Here is a 22431-nt window from a genome sequence, read left to right on the forward strand (position 1 = left end):
TCCAACCCAGAGGCTTACAGTTTGTCACAGGACAAGAGTAATTTACAGGACTGTATTATGTGTGTATTATGTACTTTGCGCAGGGATTATTCTCAATTTTCGTGGGTCGGACAGAAAATGTCCTGCAATAGTAGAATGGCTTATTGTTTGTTTTTATTACGACGTAATATAATCTAAAGCTTGGCCCTTAAATTTGTCATCTCAGTAATTAAAACTTAAAATAAATTATTTAAAGGTTAAGCAAATATAAAGTGTTTAAATAGCAAAATTTCAATCCTGAAGCATTAACCTAATGCACGGAGTTCCTCACTGTGAGCTTTAGTGTAATTAACAGTGCAGGAGGGTTTCAGGCAGGTTTTAGTGTCGCTGCTGATGAGCGCATTCTGACTGTGTACTAACAGTGTGATTGTGTGAAATGCTTTCCAGCAGCCAAATAGAGGCAGAGGCCGCTGTACAAGAAAACACTCCCCTCTGCACGTCGTAGTAAACCCAGGGTATGGATCGGCTCCGCCCATAAGAAGGTCTGACCAATCACAGAGCTTAAAACAAAGCCCTCTGGTTTGATTTGTAAAATTGACCTTGACCTAAGCGAATGGCGCAGCGCAAGGGGCGTGGCTAACAGCTAGTTCGGTTGCATTGGACGTCGCTCATCATCAACTTTTGCTACTAGACGAGCCTGTAAAAGCTAGTTAGCGGCTACAAAACACACACATTTCGTGTCTCAATCGTTCCCCGGTGTTGTGCATTTGTCCCCCTTTTAAAATTTCGGCTGGGACCCGGAGTCGTGAAGGAGCAGTAAAATTCCATAAGCGACCGAGGAGACTCCATCTTCGGGGAGAGCCAGCGAGGCGGCAGAGAGCTAGCGGGCTTCGCTGCTGCTGCTAGGCTAACTTTGCCCCAGCCAGCAGAGCGAGAGCCGGAGCAGAGCGAGTGAGCGGCTTGCTGCTAAACGGTCAACCTGACGACACTTTCGTTGACTACAAAAGACTCCCAGGTAGGTTTGGAAAGCCCGCGTAGATGTGTCAAGCATGCATCGATGCGCTGGCTTTCATCAGCGCTGCGATGCAATCCCGTTACTGTAGCTGCAGGCCATAGCGCTAGCTCCCTCCGTCCCGCAGCTGATAACATATTTACCCTGCTAAGCTAATGGACTGTGGAAGCCCGTAGGAACACAGCCACATTCCTTTCTCACGCAACGATTTTATCTACTGTTCTTCAACATGATGCAACCCAGCAGCAGACCGGTTATATACGCAGATATCAGGGCACCGGTGAGAAATTTAATGCAGGTGTTGTGTGATGTGCAGAAATGCAAAACTCGTAGGTGATTGTGGTTTGTTGTTGTTGTTGCTGCTGCTGCTGCTGTCACAGCGTTACTTTGATGCCTGTGGTTTCAGCATGCTGATGGTGGGAGGCGATGGACGGAAGCACTAGAATGAGTGTGAAGGAGCTGTGTGAGACGGATGACCTGGCCACCCGCTTGGTGCTGGACCCTCTGCTGGGCTTCAGCACCCACAAAATGAACATCAGGTAATCTGACACACAATACAGCAATCATGGAGTCCAGTGACTACCCAGTGCTATGGTATGGCTGGAAAGAGTGTGATCACTGCTGTTTTGCTGGCTTTTTTAAGGCTTGATTTCTTAGATTTTTGGTTGGGTGGAAACAATACAAAAGCAGAAGAAAGCAACTGATCTAAACTAATAATCCCACAATAGGGTTAAGGGGTGAATTTCATTTTATAGTGAAATATAAAAATAAATAAATGTGAGGGTGAAAGAGAAACCATAACATGAGCTCTCACGTAGGGTGTATCTGATATCCCGTACTGGTGTTTTTTGTGCATCATCAAAATAATATTGGTCCGGTTTTAGCTTTGCACCTGACCAATCACATTGTTGTGATGTCATAGCTTTGCAACTTGAGAAAAAAAAGACTGTTATAATGATGTTATGAGGATGTAGGAACAAAACCCACATGTGGATATCAGATTGCGCTCCATTTCAACATTTCATTAATATTTCTTTGTGTCAACAGCCGATTGTGTTGCGTTACATCAGTTTTGTGCTGGGAAAATGTTAAAAAAAAAATTAGCAAAGAGCTGAAAAGACTTTAAAGCATGTCAGTTATTATTTAGAATGTCAGTGTTTGTTTCCCCAACACAAAGGGGGAATTAATAACAATAAAGAAATATTATTAACAGAAAAACAATATTGACTCAAACTGTTATTTAAACGCTCAAACAGCCGAGCTATTTTAGCGTCTGAAATGACAAAGCGGGGTCATGACTCATACTTTATACAGGAATAGAGCAATAATGGCTCTGCTTGTGGTTATCATACTGTTTCCTTTACATGTAGCAGATCTTGTTAAATCCACCAATGCCTTTACTTATGTGTGTCCATATTGTTGTGTAATAAATAGTAACATTAGATGAACCGGTGACGCCTTCATCAACAGCAATTTACAGTGAAATTTTCCTAATCAGGCTTTTTCTTCAGCCTTTGTTACTTCCAGGCTTCTGTTTAAAACAAAATCTTAACACGTATGTTGTTTTGATGTGTGTGGGTTTGCGCAGAAACATTCAAATTCTTTATGTCACTTTTGCCAACTAATTTCTGTCAGTTGAGCTGTTTTACTTCAGGTGTTCAAGTGTCTGCCTCAAGGCCTCTGCAGCAGTAAATGGTGCTGCTCTAGTTCTGTTAGTCATGGTTGACTGCAGACCATTACAATGTCGTGATTAGAAGTGGAAAATAAAATGAGAGCCTGTAATTTTATAAAAATACATACATTTCCAGGGTCATAAATTACTCTGTATAACTTTCTATTATCCTCCCAACACCAGTCGGCTAATTCCTGTTATTTGAAAGGTGGAGTGAAAAAAAGAACGCTTTACATTTTGTTAAAGTAAATTGGAAATGTTTTTATCATTAGAAATATCACTACAGCACACAGAAATGTGCAGTTTGAGTTCTAAATTAACTTTCTTTGGGCACTTGAAGGTTAATCATCAGTCCAGAATTTCGCAATCCATGCATTCCTATTAAAGCGGCCCCTGAGCTCTATAAAACTTTAAGAATACCAGGTGGTTCTGATTATGCTTTAATGCAGTGACACTTCAGGCCAACTGCAAAACCTGGACGTTCAGTGAAAGTTAATATATAATAACGATGAGTGTCCGAATAAAAGCTCACACCTCAGCAGTCATTAGAGAAAGTCATTAAAAAGAAAAACCTGAATTTTACTTTAATGAAGGTGTACGCAGCAGCATCAGTAAACTGCTGTTCATTTTCCTGGGAAGAAAAACAAGATTTTTCATGAGTAGTTTGACAACCGCTTATTTTAAAGCAGTTTTAATGAATGAGTTTGTTAAGTGTTTGTAAAATTCTGGGTGGTGTTTTTCCTGCATGAAATGTATTTAAATCCACTTTAAAATGAATAAGTGAAAATAATATAAGAACCGAAAAATGGATAGGCTTTTATTAAATAAGGTAACGTAAACTCTTTGTCCCATCTACATCCTGACCAGTCATACTTATGGGTGCAGCGACCTCCCAGAGGGCCGTGGAAAAACCCTGTGTGCACCTGTTGTGCATGTTTTGGTGCTTCCGTATTAAATACAGAAGTGAAGGAAGGTTAGATTTCTGAGAAAGATGCACAGATATTTATTAATTGTTATTGTAGCTTATAAGAACAGAACTGTGGAACATTTAGTCCAAATATTTTTAACTGTGAGCTGATTTGGGTGTTTTTTGTGTGATTTTCTTTTTATTTTTTTTTTTAATTTTTTTTCTTAAAGTTGTTGGTTCAAAAATGTATTTGGATGCTATATCTAAAATTCAGTGTTAAAAGGAAGCTTCTTAGACTCTTCTTATATCTGTCCCTCTCTCTTTGTGCAGCCCCCCACCAGAGATCCGACGTTGGGGTAACCTCAAAGAGACGCTTTTGAGGTTTCAGCGTACGCACGACTTCAACGCTACGTTTGAGGCTCTAACGGTGGGCGAGCTGGCTGGTGACTACTTTAATGCTTTGGGGAGCCATCGACAGGAGCTGCTGAGACAACATGTATGCATAAAACAAAAATGTTTGTTATCATTTAACTTTATTGTCTGTGTTCGGCGTGTATGTGTTTATCACCGATACTTGGATTTGTCACTCGAGTGTAACATCACAATCAAAGACCGTGTGTGATGTTTGCAGGTTTATCGCTACCTCAGTGCCTTCCTGTTGGATAGCGGTGTCAAGATAGAGTCCTGTGACAGATACTCTTCAGAGACCAATGGAGCCAAGATAACCTCAACTAGGCACTGGTATTCACACGCAGCCGCATCACGAGCTGCCACTGCAGCAGCACTGCGTCCTGTATGGTGTTGTTTTTTACAACTGAAAATGTGATGCCTGAATTGTTCCTCTGCAGGTTTGTAGGAGAGCGGGTGGAGGTCCTGCTGGGCTGCATAGCAGAGCTGAGTCCTGCTGACAGTGCCGTGCTGAGGGCGGGAGTCAATGACTTCAGCGTGATGTATTCCACACGCAAACGCTGCGCTCAGCTCTGGCTCGGGCCTGCAGCTTTCATTAACCACGGTGAGTGTGTTTACCTTCGAGACTAGTGGTTGTACACATATATATGCATCTTAATGGAAATCTAGGCCATGCCTTCAGTATTACACTGTAGTTACTCTTAAAGTGGGCCTACTGTGTTTCTCTCTATATGTGTGCTGTTACAGTGATTGATACTGATTTACATTGAGCATGCCAGAGTTTCAGATAGTGTGCAAGCAGTCCTTTTAAAATTCAGAGATCTCAAATAGGATTTCAGGTTCAGATCATTTCACTTTGATTTATTATGATGAAGGTTTGGGGAAATTAACTTCAATAGAAAGACAAGTTTCTTTCCTTTTTCTCTTTTTCTTTTTTTTTTTAAAAAAAAAGAGACTTTAAATGCTTTTTTGTGTATTTTTTTTTAGTCTGTGTTTAAAAATGTGTTTAAAAAGTTCTCCATGGTGACCAAATTAACTGATTATAATTTTAGCTGTCATTGAGCAACCTTTTATTTAAAGTTTGATTGCTCACATTGGAAATGCTGAGGCTGGTGTGCGTACAGTTAACGCTGTGGGCCGAAAGCTGAGGCTTCAGGCTGCTCTGAATGCTCTGTTTCAGATACGTTTCTGCTCTTTGCTTCTGTTACGATAAAAACAGGGACCATCTTGATCCTCGTGCTTGCGATGAGCAGGCAATCAGAAGATGTTGGCTTAAAAAGAGGAAAATGGAAACTAAAACAGAAGAGGAACTGAGGGGCTTTACCAAAGCTTAATAATAGATGAATAAATATGAATAATTATGAATAAAAATAAATAAATAAATCATGCAAACCTGTGCTAAATATGGAGCTGGAAATGAGCATAATAGGCCCACTTTCGGTTCCTTACTCAAGCTGATGAATGTATATAATTCATAGAGTGCACCAAAACAGATTTATCCTGAACTCGGTTTGCACTGCAGTGACACAGGGATAGCGGTCAATGTTTTGCACCCATGTCTGTGTCGTCATCATAATTATAGTGAGAAATTATAGGTTTCCTCATATGATTTATTGACTTTCTAGTTACAAGAGCGAGAAAATCATGTTAGCAGATGACATGTTGGTGCACAGTAATAAAGATTCAGGAGGTCTTTCATACCTCATGCAATAACTCTTTATTACACAAAACATCTGTCTAGCAGAGAGTAAATTGTCTGAGTTTATTTCGGCCCTGTGTTGTCTCAACACTTCACATCCTGTTATAGTGAACCACTTTAATGTGACATGACATATGCTGTGCTTGTTTTCACTGCTGTTTCTTTTTGCTCTATTGAATTTGAACTCTTTTACTTTTCAAGCCACTTTGTCATATTATATTATATCAAGCTTTTTTTTTTTAAGCATCTGATTGTATTTCATTTAGATTTAGAGCTTTTCTTTTGCATGTTGTTTGTTTTTTGAACCTTGTTGAGCTGTTTTGTTTTGTCACATTTTATTTGTGTTGATATATTTTGTATTTGAGGTGTTCTGTTGTAGGTCTGTTTAATGTTTCAGCTCCATATTTTAAAGAAAACAAAGCATATCTTATCCTAACTGCAATTATGCCAAAGGCCTAGTAAAAACTGGGTCGTTTTTTCTATCAGAGGGCTATCTCTTTATTTCTTTAGTGAAAATAAATCCAATCTAAACCAGTAGATTAGCAAAATGTTGAGTTTTTCATTCACTGGTGTGATTTTATTAGTGACCTTATTTATCTTTCTTTTTCTTTGTCCCGTTGCACTGAAGACTGCAAGCCAAACTGCAAGGTAATCTGCAATAATAATTCACTAAAACACTTCAAGTTGAAATTATAACATGTTATTGTCATGCTAAATGTTTTATTTTAAGTGCAGATTTAGACCTGCCTTCTGCCTCCTGACTGCTTTGTTGTTGTTGTTTCCCACGGGCCATCCAACCTTTGTCTTTGTCTGTTTTTTTTTTTTTGTTTTTTTTCTCCCTTCTTTTTCATCCGCCCAGTTCGTCCCCGGTGAGAAGAATATCGCTTGTGTTGAGGTGATTCGACCCATAGCACCTGGGGAAGAGATCACGTGTTACTATGGAGCCAGCTTTTTTGGTGAAGGCAATGAAATGTGTGAATGCTGCACCTGTGAGAGGTACGTCCATTATCTGATCAGACGTGCTCTTTATCAAAGTCTTTTTTTTTTTTCTCAACAGATTTTATTCATCTAAGAGATGAAAACTCTGAACTTTTAATCTTTTTTTTAACTCTTCTTTAGGAATGGAGAGGGTCACTTCAAGCACAGAGGGAAACAGCCTGAAATCGAGGAAACAAAGGACCCCGTGGGCCAAAAGTACCGCCTGAGAGAGCGATATCTTCGTCATCACAGAGAGAGAGGTCACTTTTCTACAAGGCCAATAACACCAGGAATACACTCGGGAATCTTTAAAGGTAACCAGTTTGGGATTTTCTTACTAAAGAGCTTTTGGGCTTTCCCCAAAGCACAATCAGAGGGATTGCACATAAAGGGAAAATCCATAGATTTTTATTGAGTAAGTAACACAATACCTAAACTATATGCAGTCCTTTCGTGCTCAAGGCCACTCAGGAAAAACCCTGATGTTAGTGTGAAAACACACAAATAAACAGAGTTTTTGCCAAATTTTTTTTATTAAATCCTATCCAGTTTTATTTATATAGCTCCAAATCACAGAGACAGTTGCTTCGAAGTCCTTTATATTGTAAAGTAAAGACTACATTAATACAAGCCCCGCAATAATACCTGGTACAGCTTAAATTCTGCCGTGACTACACTGTTCAGATTAAAATTATTGCTCTGTTTAAAGTATACGTTCAACAGTGGCAGTGCAATTATCCATAACCTGTAAAATATTATGCCTTAAAAAGGGTCTACTATTAAATATTTGTGCAGCTACAACATGACATGTATAGTATAAAATCTCCAAACTTGTTTACTTATTCTACTAAATAAATAAACTAAATAAATCCAGATGTTTTAATATCCTTTTGTTCTTATCTGTTTGCTTTAGGTAGCATACGCATGCTTATGCAATCATATAAATAAAGGATTTATTATGTGGGGTTTAGAATAATTAGATGGGATCTTCCTCGGGGACAGCCAACATAAACATTATGAGGGACCACTCACAAGTGGATCCTCATTAAAATATTTATATTTATCAAAAGTTATTCAATAATCTGTGTCAGTGATTAATAACAATGGAGCTTTAGTTGTGATTAGACTCGGATTTTAAGAGGATTTTAATTCAAATGACAATTTTGGCTTCCAGCAATCATGAAAAGATGGTAATCAGGATGAACGTACTAAATTACTTTTCATCATTCATTTTTGCTACAAAGCTCTCATTTTTTCTTGTCGTATGAATCAAGTTCAACCTTTTCAAAGCTCAACCTCACCCAGTTTAGTTGAGCTCTACCCAAGATGTCTGAAAGTGAGCCCTTGCTCAATGAAATCTGCCTAGGAGGAGTAAATCTAATGAAAGTTTTTTCCTGCAGCTCTGAGGGCCTCTCACTTGATCTTCTTTTGCAGACCTTTCTCATGGGAGCCTGTGGGCAGGCAACGAGTGGCGGTTATTCTTGTGTAACGGGCTTTATAGTCAAGAAAACAATCCCTTAAACTGGTCCCCTACCAAAGGACAGCAACCCTAACCCGCCTCTTTTCTCAGTTTATATTATCTATTTGTCCTTTAAAGAACTTCTAGGGAACCACTGTTTGTTGTTTGTTTTTGTTTTTTTTTAGGTTTGTTCATATATAAATGCTATAGAAATGCTTATGTAGTAGACGAAAGAAATCTTTCAGCTTTGGGCTTAAATTTTAAGAAATAAATGTGTAAAATTACAAAAGAAATTCTGGTAGCTCATTGCCTAGAGTGTCCTGTAATTATAAAACACACAGCTTCTGTTCACAGAAAATATTCTTTTGTATGTGGACCTATTGTAAGTAGTGAGAAACAGGAACTGTTTTTGTTCTGCGATTGTTTATCTATTACTTAATTACAGTTGTGGAGTATGATTAGCCACAGGTAGGTCTTTATCAGCAGAAAAAGCTGTAAAACACATTTAAGTCCAACAATTCATGCCCTTCACATTTTCCAAAGCTATCCAGTGAGTGTATTGGAGTCTTTGTTGGGGGGATTCTGGTGCCCGGACCTTACGTTTGACGTCCATTATTTAGATTTTTAAGTGGGTTGATAACTGAAAAAATGTAATTTTACCTCCTGTTAGAAACAAACTGTTATGTGTTCCACTGTTTCAGAGTAAACATGCTTTGTTTCCTTCTTCTTTTGTTAAAAAAAAGAAAATGCTTCAACGTCTTGATGCAATTTACAGTTGTTGTCTTCACAAGTTTGATTTACACTATAGACCAGACTCTGCACATGAAGTTGTTCACAGGGCAGAAAAGCAGAACAATGGGTTTTGTGTAGAAACCAAAAAGTTAATTTGCTTCTTTGTTGCTGTCTCTCTTTCAAAGCCATCCCCTCAAGGAACTCATTCACTCAGCAGATGAGGAGAAATGCCTTGAAGAACAGAAAACTGAGTCAGACAAAGAAGTGGAGACAGGAGAAGCAAAGACGATCAGGAAAGCACCCACTAAAGTCCTCCTCTACAGCCAAACAGCGGCGAACGGTTCCGCTTTTATCCCAGGTTACACTAAAGGACCTTAGAGTCAGAGTGCGGCGCCACTCTTTGGATTTTTTACTCAATTGTAAGGATCCAAAAAGCAAAGAAAGGGCACTGCTGCTGCAACTCGAGGAAGTGAGGCCACAAGACAACAGGCCAAGGGGACTGAACATGACTGGGGAAGAAAGCAACAGCAGTGCGGTGAACTTGAAGCCCTTTACTCTGAATTCCTCCATGTCAGCATGTCAGAAAAGCAGATCTGCGGTAAGAGGCGCAGGCCTTAATGGGAGGTTTGCAAAAGTGGTGGGCAGGAAGCCCGTTCACATGAGGACCTCTTCAAGAACAAAAAGCAGTGTTCGCACCACACTCGCACACCAGACGAAGTCCAGTAACACAACTAACACTACAACTGTTTGTCACCCGGATGAGGGCGACAAAATCTGCAGTGCAATAAAACAAGAGAATGTCGAAACTGCAATCACAGAAAGTCAAAACGGCGCGTGCGGCAGCGGCGCCGTCGAAACCAGCGTCATCACCACGGCTCAAAATCCTGCTGCCGAGCAAACTGAGCGCAAGACTATCCGAGCTTTATCCACGAGTAACACGGATGGATTGAAGAACACTGGAGACAATCCGCTAATATCTCTGAAGCAATATCTTACGGTCAATCTAACGAGGTTATCGGTGTCACAAAGTTTGGAAGTTGGAGAAAGCTGTGAAGACAGGAAAGTAAGGGTGGAGGTTAGAGGAAGGAGGATGCAGAGCCAGCGCCCAGGCCCAGCAACAGAAAAACGAGCATCCAGATTTCAGCAGAGGCAGGCGAGAAGTTCAGAGGTCTGCACAGCTGACGGTAACAGAGGGGTGAGGGAAATGTCTTTCAAGTCTCCAGATCAAACCAGTGTAAGGAAACGGCATTCGAGCGAGAGCACGGGCGACTTATCCCACAGCGAGAAAAAGAGAAGTGAGAAATTTAGTGAAATACAAACGGCTTCGGTAGATGACAAAGATTTTATAACAAACGAACAGACGGATTTTTTAAAAGGCAAAACAGAAGGGCAGAGAGACAGTAAAAGTAACAGAAACCTAGAAGAAGTGAAAAGGTCTGATTGCAAAATGGTTTCCAGCAAATGTCAAAATAATGTCCAGGATGTTAAAAATACAGCCAAGGGGGTTTGCACGCAGGAAGGATCAGGACAAATGAGTTTGAGTACGCAGCCAGTAAGTAGGCATGAAGATGATATTGTTATAAAACAGGCAAAGGTTCTGCTATCTGATATTTTAAGAAAAGATAAATCATTAATAGATGGGAGATTAAAGGGAGGTAATGTGGGACGACGGTTTTCTACCTGGGCCTCCAAGGAGAGTGCCGAGGAGGAATCAGAACAAACTGAAATAAATGGAGGCAGGTTCCGGCGTTCAGTGCAGAGGAGGATTATTAGAAGACGAAAGATAAGGCCCAGAGCAGTGAAAAGAAAAGCAGCAGATAAGCCAAGCACCAAGGGACACTTAAGCAAAGACATTACAGCTACAGTTAAGACGGAGTTGAGTCAGGAGAGTTTGGAGCCTAAGTTGCCACAGAGGCACAATGACCCACCGGCCACCTGCCTCAACCCACTACCTCACAAGTCACTGATTTCGGCTAAAACCACGACTAATCCAGACACCAATGCACAAGTGCACGCGCAGTCCAATATACCTCTGAAGAAACGTACATTTCGCAGTTCGGCACTAGATTCTGAACAAAGTCTAAACTCTGCCTTAGATCAGGTTTCTAAAAATGTTACAGAGTTGAAATCGTCTGCAGTGCTGAGGCAGGACCTCGCCCCGTCTTCAGGGGAGAGTAGCAAAGTGAAAAGAGAGAATAAAGTCCGAGTTAGGAGGACAGAAATGCAGCGGTTAGCCCCCAGAAGACACTCCTCTTTTAACAGGGTCCTTCGCTCGAGACCTGCTGAAGCTCAGCGTGGTCATTTAATAAGGAACGCTCGAAAGTGTAAATTAGAGAGGCTGGATGAGGACGACGCCGGTAAAGCACAGACACTAGAGAGCGAGCGTGTTGAGGATGTAGCTGAAAGTCCAACTTCAGATGAATTTCAAAGTAGAAATCAGGGGAAATTGATGACCCTGGAACAAAGTGGTTTGGAAGACATAAAGCCAGACTTTTTTAAAATTCGGCTTAAGAGGAGAAGAGGGAGAGTATGGGAGATGCAAAGTGCAGGGTTGGAAAACATGGCATTAAAAGCAGAAAAGGGAGATGAGTTGGTGGCATTCGATCCTTTTAAAGCTATTATGGACTCGGTGTCAATTTTAAACATGGAGATGGAGGCAGCTCAGGCTCACGTGCAAGCTAGTAAGAAGTCAAAGAGCAGATTGCATCGTTTGAAAAAAAGAGGAGAGAAGTTGCAAGCTATAAATTTCTACACTGGTGCAAAATCAGACAAGGACCTTGAAAATGACAGGGAAAACGTCTGTGGGCCCGATGTGTCTGCCAGCAACGAAGTACAATTCAAAGAGAAAATCGATAGGGACCCCGTGGTTGGAGTCAAGCAGCTGCTAGAAAAAACAGAGAGTCAGAAAAATGACAGCGCAGCCCTGTCAGCGGCAGCGCTGGAAACAAAAATCGAAGAAGGTTTTTTAAAGAGTTCCTGCTTGTTTGAAAGTGGGTCACAAAAAAAGCAAGAGCCGGAACTGGACATAAATGGCTGTCCATTACCGGTAATTAAACTGCGTAGGAAGATGGAGGATATTTGGGAGGTGGATAGTAAAGAGGAGCTCATACAACCCGATTTAAAAGTAGAGACCATTATTAAGACAGAGATGAAGGGTCACGTTTTAGGTAAACAAAAAGGACTTTCCGATTGTTGCAAGCTCAAAGAAGAGTGCCCATCTTCTGAGAGACTGAACAACAGCTCTCTGAAAACCGAACCGCCACCATTTTCTTTGTCCCTATCACCGCTGTCGCTGTCCTCGCCCCTCAACGACAATAAAACCGAAGTTATATCCGTAGCTGCAGACAGAATCACTGAAAGGCCAGAGATGTTCAGCGGAGGAAGGAAACAGAGGCACAAAATGGACAGAACACACAAGTGTGGGCCTGTCGAAACACCCACCACTTGCCTTAGTCACACTCTTCAGCAAATTGATAACAGTCTCTCTCGGCTTTCCGAGGGCTTGTGTTCATCTCAGACTTTGGAAAAGCCCACAGCCTCTTCTAATTCTGTCATCCAACCCCCGTCCCAGTCTCCTCCATTTGCAACAGCAGATAACATGCTTACCAGCGAGCCCAGCTTCACAAACTGCTGTGATGACATTCTTGACTTTCAGTGTCTCAACTTTGAGGGCTATTACCAGCCACAGAACATGCTTCCATCTTCCCCATCAGATCTGTGTTCCCTGGATCCTCCTACAGATCCTTTCAGCAGTCCCCTCTCTCACAGCCCTACCGACACGTGGACCACGGAAACGCCATACCTTGGCCCTCCCAGTCCTGGAAATAACTTTACCAGTGAGGATTTGCAGTTTTTTCCAGGCCTAATGCCTTCCAAAAGTGACTCAGTTCCTCTGGAATGTGAAGCAAAGGATACCTCCAAAGACAGAAACCCACCCAACACCAGTTTCAGTTATTCAGCTCTGGGCAACCCCGACTTGGCGGCTAAAGATCGAATTATAAGTAAAAATCCGGGAATGAGGTTTTCCAAAGAAGACTTAAAAAATCAGTCTTTCATGGCACCCAGTAAGCCTCGTTTTATGGGTGCGTCATCGTCTTCGGTTACAGCTCAAAGCCCTGTTACTTTACCCCACCCTGCCATGAACATAAAGCCAAGCACCAGCCAATCAAAAACCCAGGCTAACCTCAAAACCCAGGGTCCCTTCCATCGTATGACCATTCCCAATAAATCCCAGTCGTTTTCCAGCAATCAGCCAAACGCAGTTAGAGCAGTGTCCCAGAGCTGCTTAACAAAGCCCGTACAGTCGTCTCAAATGTCTAACAAATTCCTCTCTCCTCAGCTTTTCACTGTGAAAAATCCCAACCCTCCCGACAATCCATTCAACTTTCCTGAGAAAACCTCTACAGTTATTCACAGGGTGCTCAAGTTTCAGGGGGGCAACCAGAGTCAGAACTTGTACAGCGCACCTTGCAAAGAGACCACGGCTGCCGGCAGCCCGACCGTCTCGTCCAGAATGCTAGGCGCAAAATCAGGTGCTATGGAGAAAACCCAGCAGAGTCCAAAGTTCTGCTTTAGTGCAGACAGTCATCAGAAAGGCAACTTGTCTGTTCAGGGGTTCGAAAAGGACGTTCACCTCGCTTCCTCCAACAGGTCCAACATTCATTTCAATAAACCCAACTCCTCAATTTCTCATTCTTATAGTAAAGCTAAGATGTCATCAGACAAACATGAAAGTGCCGAAGCCAACATGGCATACAAAAACTTTTCTATCTTGCCGAGGCAGTTCTACTTTCCTAGCAAAATGTCCGACAGTTATTCAGCACCGCACGAGAAAAGCATGAAACAGGATAAATCCACTACGCCGACCTCAGACAAACACCAGCCGTGTTACACTCAGCAAGACCCCTTTGATTTCAGTTTTGGCACTTCTCTTTCGCCCATGTCTCAGCACAACAGCCCCCAAGTGGTTCACAATACACCACCTGCTACACCAGCACCAGCAAACAAGTCCTCAGCCCCCTCAGCCTCGTTCCCTTACGGCTATCAAGGTCCTCCTTACGTACTAAACTTCAGTGGAGACCATTCTTTGACCCTGGGTCTCAGGGATGGTGCTGAAGGCTACCCAGGACTGGGCTCAACAAACTACACCTACCACTGCCTGATGGAGCCTTCGGGCACACAGGGGCGGCTGGTCGTCGAGCCCTGTGGGCCCCAGCTCTCCAACCCAGCTTCTCTGGCTGGATTTTCAGGGCTCAAAGGTCACGACGAGCACTGCAGGAAGGATATGCAGCAGCAGTGCCACGCTGGGGATCACCAAGGCACATCACACTATGGACCTGTTACAACATCTCACTCCATGGGTGCCACAAAACCCAAGAGGGTGAGGTTAGTGGTGACAGACGGCACAGTGGACTTAGATCTTCAGTACTCGGACTGAATTAGTCTCCCAATCCCAGAATACAATTGGGAATATATCGTGTCTGTTGCACACACAGATAACAAAAACAGTTTTGTAAGAAAAAAGAGCTTTTAAAACTATCTGACTGACATTTTTTCAAAATAATAATTTTAATTGACTGATAATGCTAACATGTACAGGGTTTTATGTAAAGAAAAATTACGAGTGTTTTAATTGCTGTCCGATTTTTTTTTTTCTCAAATAGTATGTCCACTAAAATTTCCTTAGATTACCAAATTTCCAGTGTATAAATAAAACAAAGCATTAAATATATTTGTGTCTGGGAGGCCCTGTAAACATTTAAAGCCCTCTTCGTGTACTGTAACATAGATGTATGCATTTTTCTACACCCCGTAAGGCAGTAGAGGCAGGAGCCACCGTCACCGGTTGCTGGTACTTGTATTGGTGATTTTAAAAAGGCAGCTTTGTGCCTCAGTCTTTGATATGTTCTTGTGACTTTTTGAAGTACCCATTGAAACACCCTCTACCCTCAATTTTATACTCACAGTAAGCTTTTCTCACTTGGTGTGTGTTTGTGCGTGCGTGTGGGTGTATGTGTGCGTGTGCATGCATTTGACAGGCAGACCTGCAGGTGTCGAGGGATCAAAGTGTAAGGTGTGTGTCGCTGCACCCGATCACGCGACTGTTGCTTTGCCAGGTTTAGGTAGAATCGTTAGCGCGTGAACGAAAGGCTCGTGCATGAACAGTGTACAGTTAGAGACTTCATCGTAGGACAGCTTTACTGGGTGACGACGGGTTTCATCAGTGTCCCAGTGTGGACGAGTGACTGAGTGAGGAACTGCGATTTGGTTTATTCTTGCTAAATGAATCGACATCTCTAACAAGGCTTCATCCAGGTGGCAGACTAAGTGACAATCTTCTCACTTTTGTCCTTTATTTGGTCTCTTTTTTGAAGAAGGAACTGAAGGAAACAATGCCGCAGCAGTTACTAATATTCTGTCGTTGCTGATGGAGCTACGCATCCGTAGGTGTTCATATTGTAACCACAGTTATTTGCTGTTGTTGGAGTCACGTTGTGTCATTACTGTATGTTTTACATCAGTGAGTGGGAGCATTCAGTGTGACTGCACAGCCTTACATTACTACCATCAAAATGTACTGTCTTGATATGGAAAGGCCAATTATTTATTTTAATATCCTCATTCTTGAAAAGGTGCTTTAATGTAATTTATATTTCACATTGATTGTTCAAGCTATTAAATGTTTGTATTATTTAATGGGACAAAATACTGAGCTGAATATTTACACTGAGTATTTAAATTCAGAGCTTTTCACATCTTATCCAGTTTTTCAGTTGTTACAGGTGAAATGTTCTCTCTTTCTTATTGGCAGTTAGTCTCATTGAAAGTCTGCTGTAGAAAATGTACAAATGTAGCCTATATCATTAAAGACACTTAATTCTTTTTTTTGGTATTTTCTTCTTTTGCTGCTTCTTGAATTTTTTTGTTGAACAGCAGTGGGAAAACGAGCAGAAACTACAATCTGCTCCAGCTGGCTGATTCTCAACATTAAATGGGTCTTTTTCATTTTCCCTTAGATGCACGCACCTTCCAAACTTCAAAAAGGGTTCCCAAGCAGTTTTAAACATCCCGTGTGTGTCCTTTAATGTGTTTATATGAAAGCTAATCTGTTCCAGAGTATAATTTGCTCTGTTAGTTTATTTTAATCCCTTTACAGTGGAAAAAAAATGTGGAAAGCACAAACTATATATAAAAATGGACGTAGCCATCACAATGTGACCCTGTAGTTTCCGAGTGTTAGCGTTTTACCCACATCCTTTTTGGTATTTTGGAGCTAGTTATAGTGTAGCAGATAACATTAGAGGAAAACGGTTCACAGGTGGATACTAAGTACCAGAATTAGTACATCAGCTCTCTTTTTGATAAAGGGCCATTAGGCACCCAACTCAAGCTCAGGAGTTTTTCAGTGACAGAAATGAGCTTCCACAGTAATGTGCAGTAGCACAAGTAAAAGAAATAAAGAGAGAAAAATGCTGCTTGTGTGAATGCAAACAGAAAAAGTTTTAACATGCGAGTCTATGGAGATTGACAGACTTTTAGACAGGGCTAAAACAATTCTAACAACATTTTCCCATCTTGTTGGTTTTCTCAAGGGCGCATGTAATCATTTAGTCCATTAAACATCTTGTCAGGGTTGTACCTTATTGTATCATTTGTTCTGCGTCCCCTGATTTAATCATCATTATCTTGGCGTTAGTCTGTCCGTTGTCTGTTGATCTTTCACTTCCTGCCCGCTACAAGGAGCCAGCAGCTGCTTTTCTTAGCACTAGGAGCAAACAAATGCACCCAGTCCCCTAAACTGGAACCAGGAAACCCAATATTTATCCTGGAAAGGAAATCCCCAACCACCTTTTAAAGTAGTTTAGAATTATTTAGTATCAGTCTGGTTTGTGGTCTAAATTAAACAGTTTCAGTTTATCCCCTGATGGTAATCCCGAGATTTCGTGCTCATTTTCAACACTTTATGCAAATTTGAGACACAGCACCTTTTGGAAAACCAGGAAGACAACATTTCCTTATAAGTGATCAAACCAGCAACACTTCTGAACCTCACAACTTACATGGTTTTCTGTGTTTTTCCTTCCATGATTATCAACCTGCCCGCTACAGGGAGCCAGCAGCTGCTGACTGTCATCACAGCACTGTGTGAATATGTATTCTGTGGGTAATTATTACAAAAGAATCAGCACTTGCATGAACTTGTTATTCATATTCATGCTCTGGGAGTTAAAAACAGACCTCCCTGGGACACGTTTGACTTGCTAACTATATAGTTTTGCCTTTCACTTCTTTAATCGTGTTAGACAAATGATCTAATTTTAGAAAAAAAGCGTTGACTTTACAATACAAGTAAAATATTTCATCTTGTATGAGTATACAGCGTGGTGTATTCATCAAAGCATTCAGTCAGAAAAAGAAATTCAAATAATTTAATCATAAGATTATGTCAAGTGCAAAGAATTCCTTTTTACTGTCAGTTAAAACTCCTTTGCATTCACCTTCGCTTTGCTTCATTTTCTATCCTGCTCTAATTTATTCATCTGGTTAATTTCACAGCTCATGGCCATTGTTCACCCTCCTGTTTAGTGCTCAGCCTTTAGCTCCTTCCTCTCTACCTATGCTTTCATCCTACCCACCCAACGCTTTTGCGTTCTTCTCTTCTTCCCCTCCTCTCTTTGAACATATGACCCACTTCTTTCTTTCCAGCTCTCGGTAGCAGACGAGCAGTTAATTCTGTTGCCAACTATAACAATTTTCTCATAATGAGGACAGAAAAAAAGAGAGCGAGAGAGGGAGAGATTATCCGTTATGGCAGTGAGGACACGGTGGAGTTAAAGAGACAAAAAAAGGGAGAAAACTGTGACAAATTTTAATATTAAAAGACAGTTTTTCAGGCTGTCATAACTGAATGCACGTTTTTATTCTGCTCAGATTTACGCACCGGTTTGGTTGCATCGAATGATCAATTCATGATTTCACAGGGTGAATCAGATTCATGTCATCAGCAAAATTTCCCCTTTCATGGATTGCATCATTAGGCTCTTAATGCACGTGCGCATGTGCGAGAGGTTGAGGTGGAGATGGTTTTTAAGTACTCGCTGAGCAGAAATCGGCAGGCATATAAGAAAAACACTGGCTAACCACACATATTATCATGGATCTATTGTAAACGTGTATTGTCGGTAGGTATTTAACTGTTTGTGAGTCTGAGAGGAGAATACAGTGGCATGCAACATGCATGACAAAGAGATATTTCAAACTGTCATCATCAAGTTCTTTATTTACCATTTTCTGCATGAAAAATTCATCAACAGTGAAAATCTGTTTTTCATCACATCAGGAGCGAGATTTTAGTGAAACTAAATGCTGTGCATGAATGTTATGGTGTGAAAATGAAAAGGCACCAAACAACTTTGGGCGAAGACCTATTAGGTCGATCACTGTGTGCAAGTGACACTAAAATCTGACCAACGCTCAGATGGAACAGCAATTCTTGTGAACTGTGGACGGAAGGATGACCCAGCTGCACCACGGTGGGAGCTAATGTTAACAATAGCTTTAAATACAGTGCTTAAACACACAAGCAAAATGCAAAGAGAGCAAAAAAGCTAAGAGGCGTACAAGAAAACTCCAATTTGCAAAATACAAATTGTCAGTATAATTTATAAATACTAACAGAAGCAATAAAACAATAGAACAGTAAAGATAACACACCAGAAAATTGTAAATGATACACGAACAATAAAAAAGCTCCATATAAGGCAATAAAAAGGGCAATAAAACATGTGTTTTAGGAGGAGATTGACTTCAAGGTAAGTAGCTTAATACTTCCTTCTGTATTGTAGAACTGTAAATGTACTTCTCGGCTGCTTAGATGCTGCTCAGCACTGCTTTTTCCTTTGTCTCCTCCCTTATACAAAATACAGCAGACTTCCATTCTGTGGCACATCAAATATTTTCCAGCCATTTTAACACAGGGTTTCCACACTTTTAATTATTCATCGACGCGTCCCTTTCATCTTACTCATGCGTACGTCGCAACTCCATTAAACTCAAACTGCAGCACATGCTCAGTGTGCATGCATGTAGACATGTGACGCCATGTTCCCTCTGTTCACCACTCTGGGGATTATAATCTGTCACGTGCATGACAACTGTAGCCCTGCAAAATGGCTGGCTGTGTGAAGATGTTGTAGGATTATATTTGAGTGTAGACTACTGGTGCCATCGTCATCATCACCAGCAGCAGCAGCAGCAGTGAAGTAGCAAGAAAACACCCCAAGAAACAAGTTGAGGCTGAGAAAAGAGGGGAGAGAGAGCTTTGGAGAGGTTATTTCCCAGGTGACAGGTGGCCCAGGCTTCAAATGACCGGCTGCTGGCTGAGGTGTCAGTGCATTAGTGTAAATTATGACTGTAACAAAACCCCATGTGTCCGACAGAGCGAGCTGAATAAATATGTCAGCTGCACAAGATGGGATATTGCTCTGATGTTTATTGTACCTATCTTTCTATCTTTCTGAATTAAGTCTGAGTGTTTGCTAAGAAAGCAACTCCACTTTTTCCTGTGTTCAAGCCACGGCCTCGTGTGTCTTTATAGATAAAGCATGGCAATACTTCTTTCTTTTAGCTTACTGGAACTGTTTTTTACTCTTAAGCAGTTGTCGGTCCAGCCTGAAGCTGATAAACAAAAAACAAACCCTTCGATCTCTGCACTCCTCTTCTGCTTTTTCACTTTGCACATCCTCATTTCCTGTTCACATGTTTTATTTGTATTTATGACATGTGGTGGAGCTGCGTTATCTTTACTACTAGATTTTATGATTTCTGAGGTCAGATGAGCTTATTGGTGTTTGGGCAGCGTTTAAATAAGACCTGCTTTAAAATAATGTGACAAGAACGATACCATGTTTCTTTTTAAAGTTACCTACCACACAAGTGGTGAACTGCAGAAAGTTTCACCATGCAGCTTATCATTTTTATAACTAAAGAAACTCATGAATAAAATGGATACTTAGTTGTGTTTGATATTTCAGCTTTGTGCAAAGCCTCTTTCATGCCTCAGGAGTAGGAATGCTTCTCCAAAGGATCAGAGCCCATCTATGGGAGCCCTTCCTTTTCCCTGTTAATCCCACTGAGCAGAAATTGTCTGTAGTTCAGCCACATGTGCAGCAGGCGGCGCTTCCCAGTGAATGGAGCTAAATACAAGGTAGCTTTGTCCAAGTGTCAGCTAGAAATCTTTCTGAGTGGTCTAACTCTCTGACAGCAGCTACTTTGGTCACTGAAAGATAATTACCATATTTATCAGACATGGAAAGTCCACAGTAGAAGATTGGAGAGATGATGGGAAGGAAGGAGGATCTGGGGGGATCTTTGTACTTTGCGCTGTCTTGCTTTTTTACTTTCACTTCCACTTGTCGGTTATATTTAGGCAATAAAAAAAACCTACTTCGGTAGTTTGGCTTGACTCCTTTACAACACTAACCTGTGCTGGAAGTGACCAATTCTCTTTAGCTGCAGTAAACATACAGATATCCCTGGGATGAAAAGGGCTTAACAACTAAAATAATGATGTTTTTCTGCGTCTGGACAAAACTTTTTGTTTTGTCCTCCTTTGTTTTAGTTTCATAAATACAATAGTGTTGGAATGTAAATAATATGACACTGATTGTTTTTGAAAGCAGTTTTGAATTAGTGCTCTGCAGAGAACCCTTGTTGGCGAGCACAGCAGTAAGACATTTCTTGTTGTTGGTCTCCAGGTTCGCACACATCTCAGGAGGAATTTTGGCTCATGCATCTTTACAGAAACTCTCTAAATCCTTTAGGTTTCTTGGTTGCTGCTTGAGAACTTTGAGCTTCGGCTCCCTCTGCAGATTTTCTGTAGGTTTGAGATCTGTAGGATGGCTAGACCATTTCATGACCATAATGTATTTTTTCGGTCATAGTAATGCTGGACTACCCCTTCACGATTCATCTTCATGTCTTTGCTGACATAAGGAGGTTCTCTTCCAAAACTTTACGTCACATGGTCCCGCTGATTGGTGCCTCAATGCCTTGAAGGCTTCCCGTACCCTTAACAGAAAAACTGTTCTAAAGCACGATGCTTCCAGATTCTTTCCTTGACTATGGGGATGAAATTCTTTGGGTGATGCTCAGCATTTCTCTTCCCCAGACACGGCGCGTCAAGTTGATACCAAATAGCTCAGTTCTTTCTGAATAATCGCACCAACAGTTGGCACCTTCTTGCCATCAAGCGTCTCGCTGATGGTCTTGTAGCCCATTCCAGCCTTGTGCAGGTCTAATCTTGTCCTTTGACAGCTCTTTGGTGGTGAAGAGGTTGGAATGGAAGAAATGGATTCTGTGGACCGGTGCGCTTTTTAACATAACAGGATTCTCTATAATCAATTGATTGATTGATTGTAATCTAACACTAACCTAGGTTAACTCTAACCTAGCTCAATTTAGGTTAAATTAACTAACCCTCTTTGCATTAGCCTGATGGAAATTTCTAAAGAATAATGTTTACCTCATAAAATTTACATTTTTATACAACATTGTCATGCCTCATTCCTTCAAGATACACCAGCATCCTCAGTCACAGCTCCTCTCAAGCCCCCAGTCTGCTCTCCTCTCCCGTCCAAATGCATTTTCGGGAATTGAGACATCCTTCAAGATGGCTAAGATTGATTTCAGTTCACGCGACAGGAGGACGGAACAGCCAAGGGGGCATAAAATAAAGAAATGAGAAAAGCCCCTCGGCTTCATCAGTCAAAAGCAGGCATATGCAGCCTTAAAATTCAGCACAGACCCAATTTATTGAAACCGATAGATCAGATGGTATTTCTTGTAATACTGTGTATGAAAGTGACCTCCGCATGAGTCACTGACTAAGTGAAGAGGTGGACAGGCCTCCCTGTGTGCAGATTCATTCGCATCCATTTCTGAATGCACAGCCTCGGAGCTAATGGATGTCATGTCGGTGAGGCAAAATACAGTGAATGCTGCTGATATTTATTATTATTAAACCCACTTTAAAGAGCTGAGATGTCAGGATTTTCCTGTCTCTGTAACCTTTGAGTTACAGCACAGACTGCCTGATCATGCCTGTAATATGAATCCATAACACAGCATCAGCTTCGCTCATGTTAACAGTGTGAATCACGAAATGTGTGTGTGTGTCTTTGCCATATTAGAGTGCAGGCCATCTGAATCAGAGACAGTCTGAGGAGTTTTACTGGACTTCTGGGTTTTTGTTAGCGTAGAACCAAAGACATAGTGCATTATCAGATAAAACAGCACCGTAGTATGGAGTTTCATAAATCACAGCCTCACTGAAAATGTTATTTCTTTAGCAATCAGCCAGTGAATCACGTTTGCATTGCACCTTGTATGCATATTAGTGCAATACAAAGTTCTTCACAGATGAAGAATGACAAGCCTGAAAAGACAGAGCAAGAACAAAGCAAATAATATGCAATGATAAGCAATTAAAAATGAAAAGACCAGTTAAATAAATACAATTCAATTTAAAATAGCATTAAAAATAAGGACAGATTAAATAAAGCAAAGAAACTAGAATGAAATGAAC

General features: G+C 41.1%; 1 protein-coding gene across 1 annotated transcript; it reads left to right on the forward strand.

Annotated features, from left to right (window-relative positions):
• Positions 1-582: 582 nt before the first annotated feature.
• kmt5c (lysine methyltransferase 5C) lies at positions 583-15728 on the forward strand. The gene is made up of 9 exons (XM_005921792.3): positions 583-994; positions 1398-1530; positions 3901-4066; positions 4202-4311; positions 4419-4582; positions 6306-6325; positions 6537-6673; positions 6797-6969; positions 9032-15728. The coding sequence occupies exons 2-9, from the start codon at positions 1418-1420 to the stop codon at positions 14281-14283; spliced, it is 6135 nt and encodes a 2044-aa protein (XP_005921854.1). The 5' UTR covers positions 583-994; positions 1398-1417; the 3' UTR covers positions 14284-15728.
• Positions 15729-22431: the final 6703 nt, after the last annotated feature.

The sequence above is a fragment of the Haplochromis burtoni genome, unplaced genomic scaffold (genome assembly GCF_018398535.1).
Source record: "Haplochromis burtoni strain Fernald_Lab_line unplaced genomic scaffold, NCSU_Asbu1 Contig_52, whole genome shotgun sequence".
Lineage (NCBI taxonomy): Eukaryota > Metazoa > Chordata > Actinopteri > Cichliformes > Cichlidae > Haplochromis > Haplochromis burtoni.

Coding starts and splice junctions, on each gene's coding strand:
- kmt5c (XM_005921792.3), top strand. CDS start 1,418: ATGGACGGAAGCACTAGAATGAGTGTGAAGGAGCTGTGTGAGACGGAT. Junction 6,674..6,796: donor GAATGCTGCACCTGTGAGAG/GTACGTCCATTA, acceptor ACTCTTCTTTAG/GAATGGAGAGGGTCACTTCA. Junction 6,970..9,031: donor ACACTCGGGAATCTTTAAAG/GTAACCAGTTTG, acceptor TCTCTTTCAAAG/CCATCCCCTCAAGGAACTCA.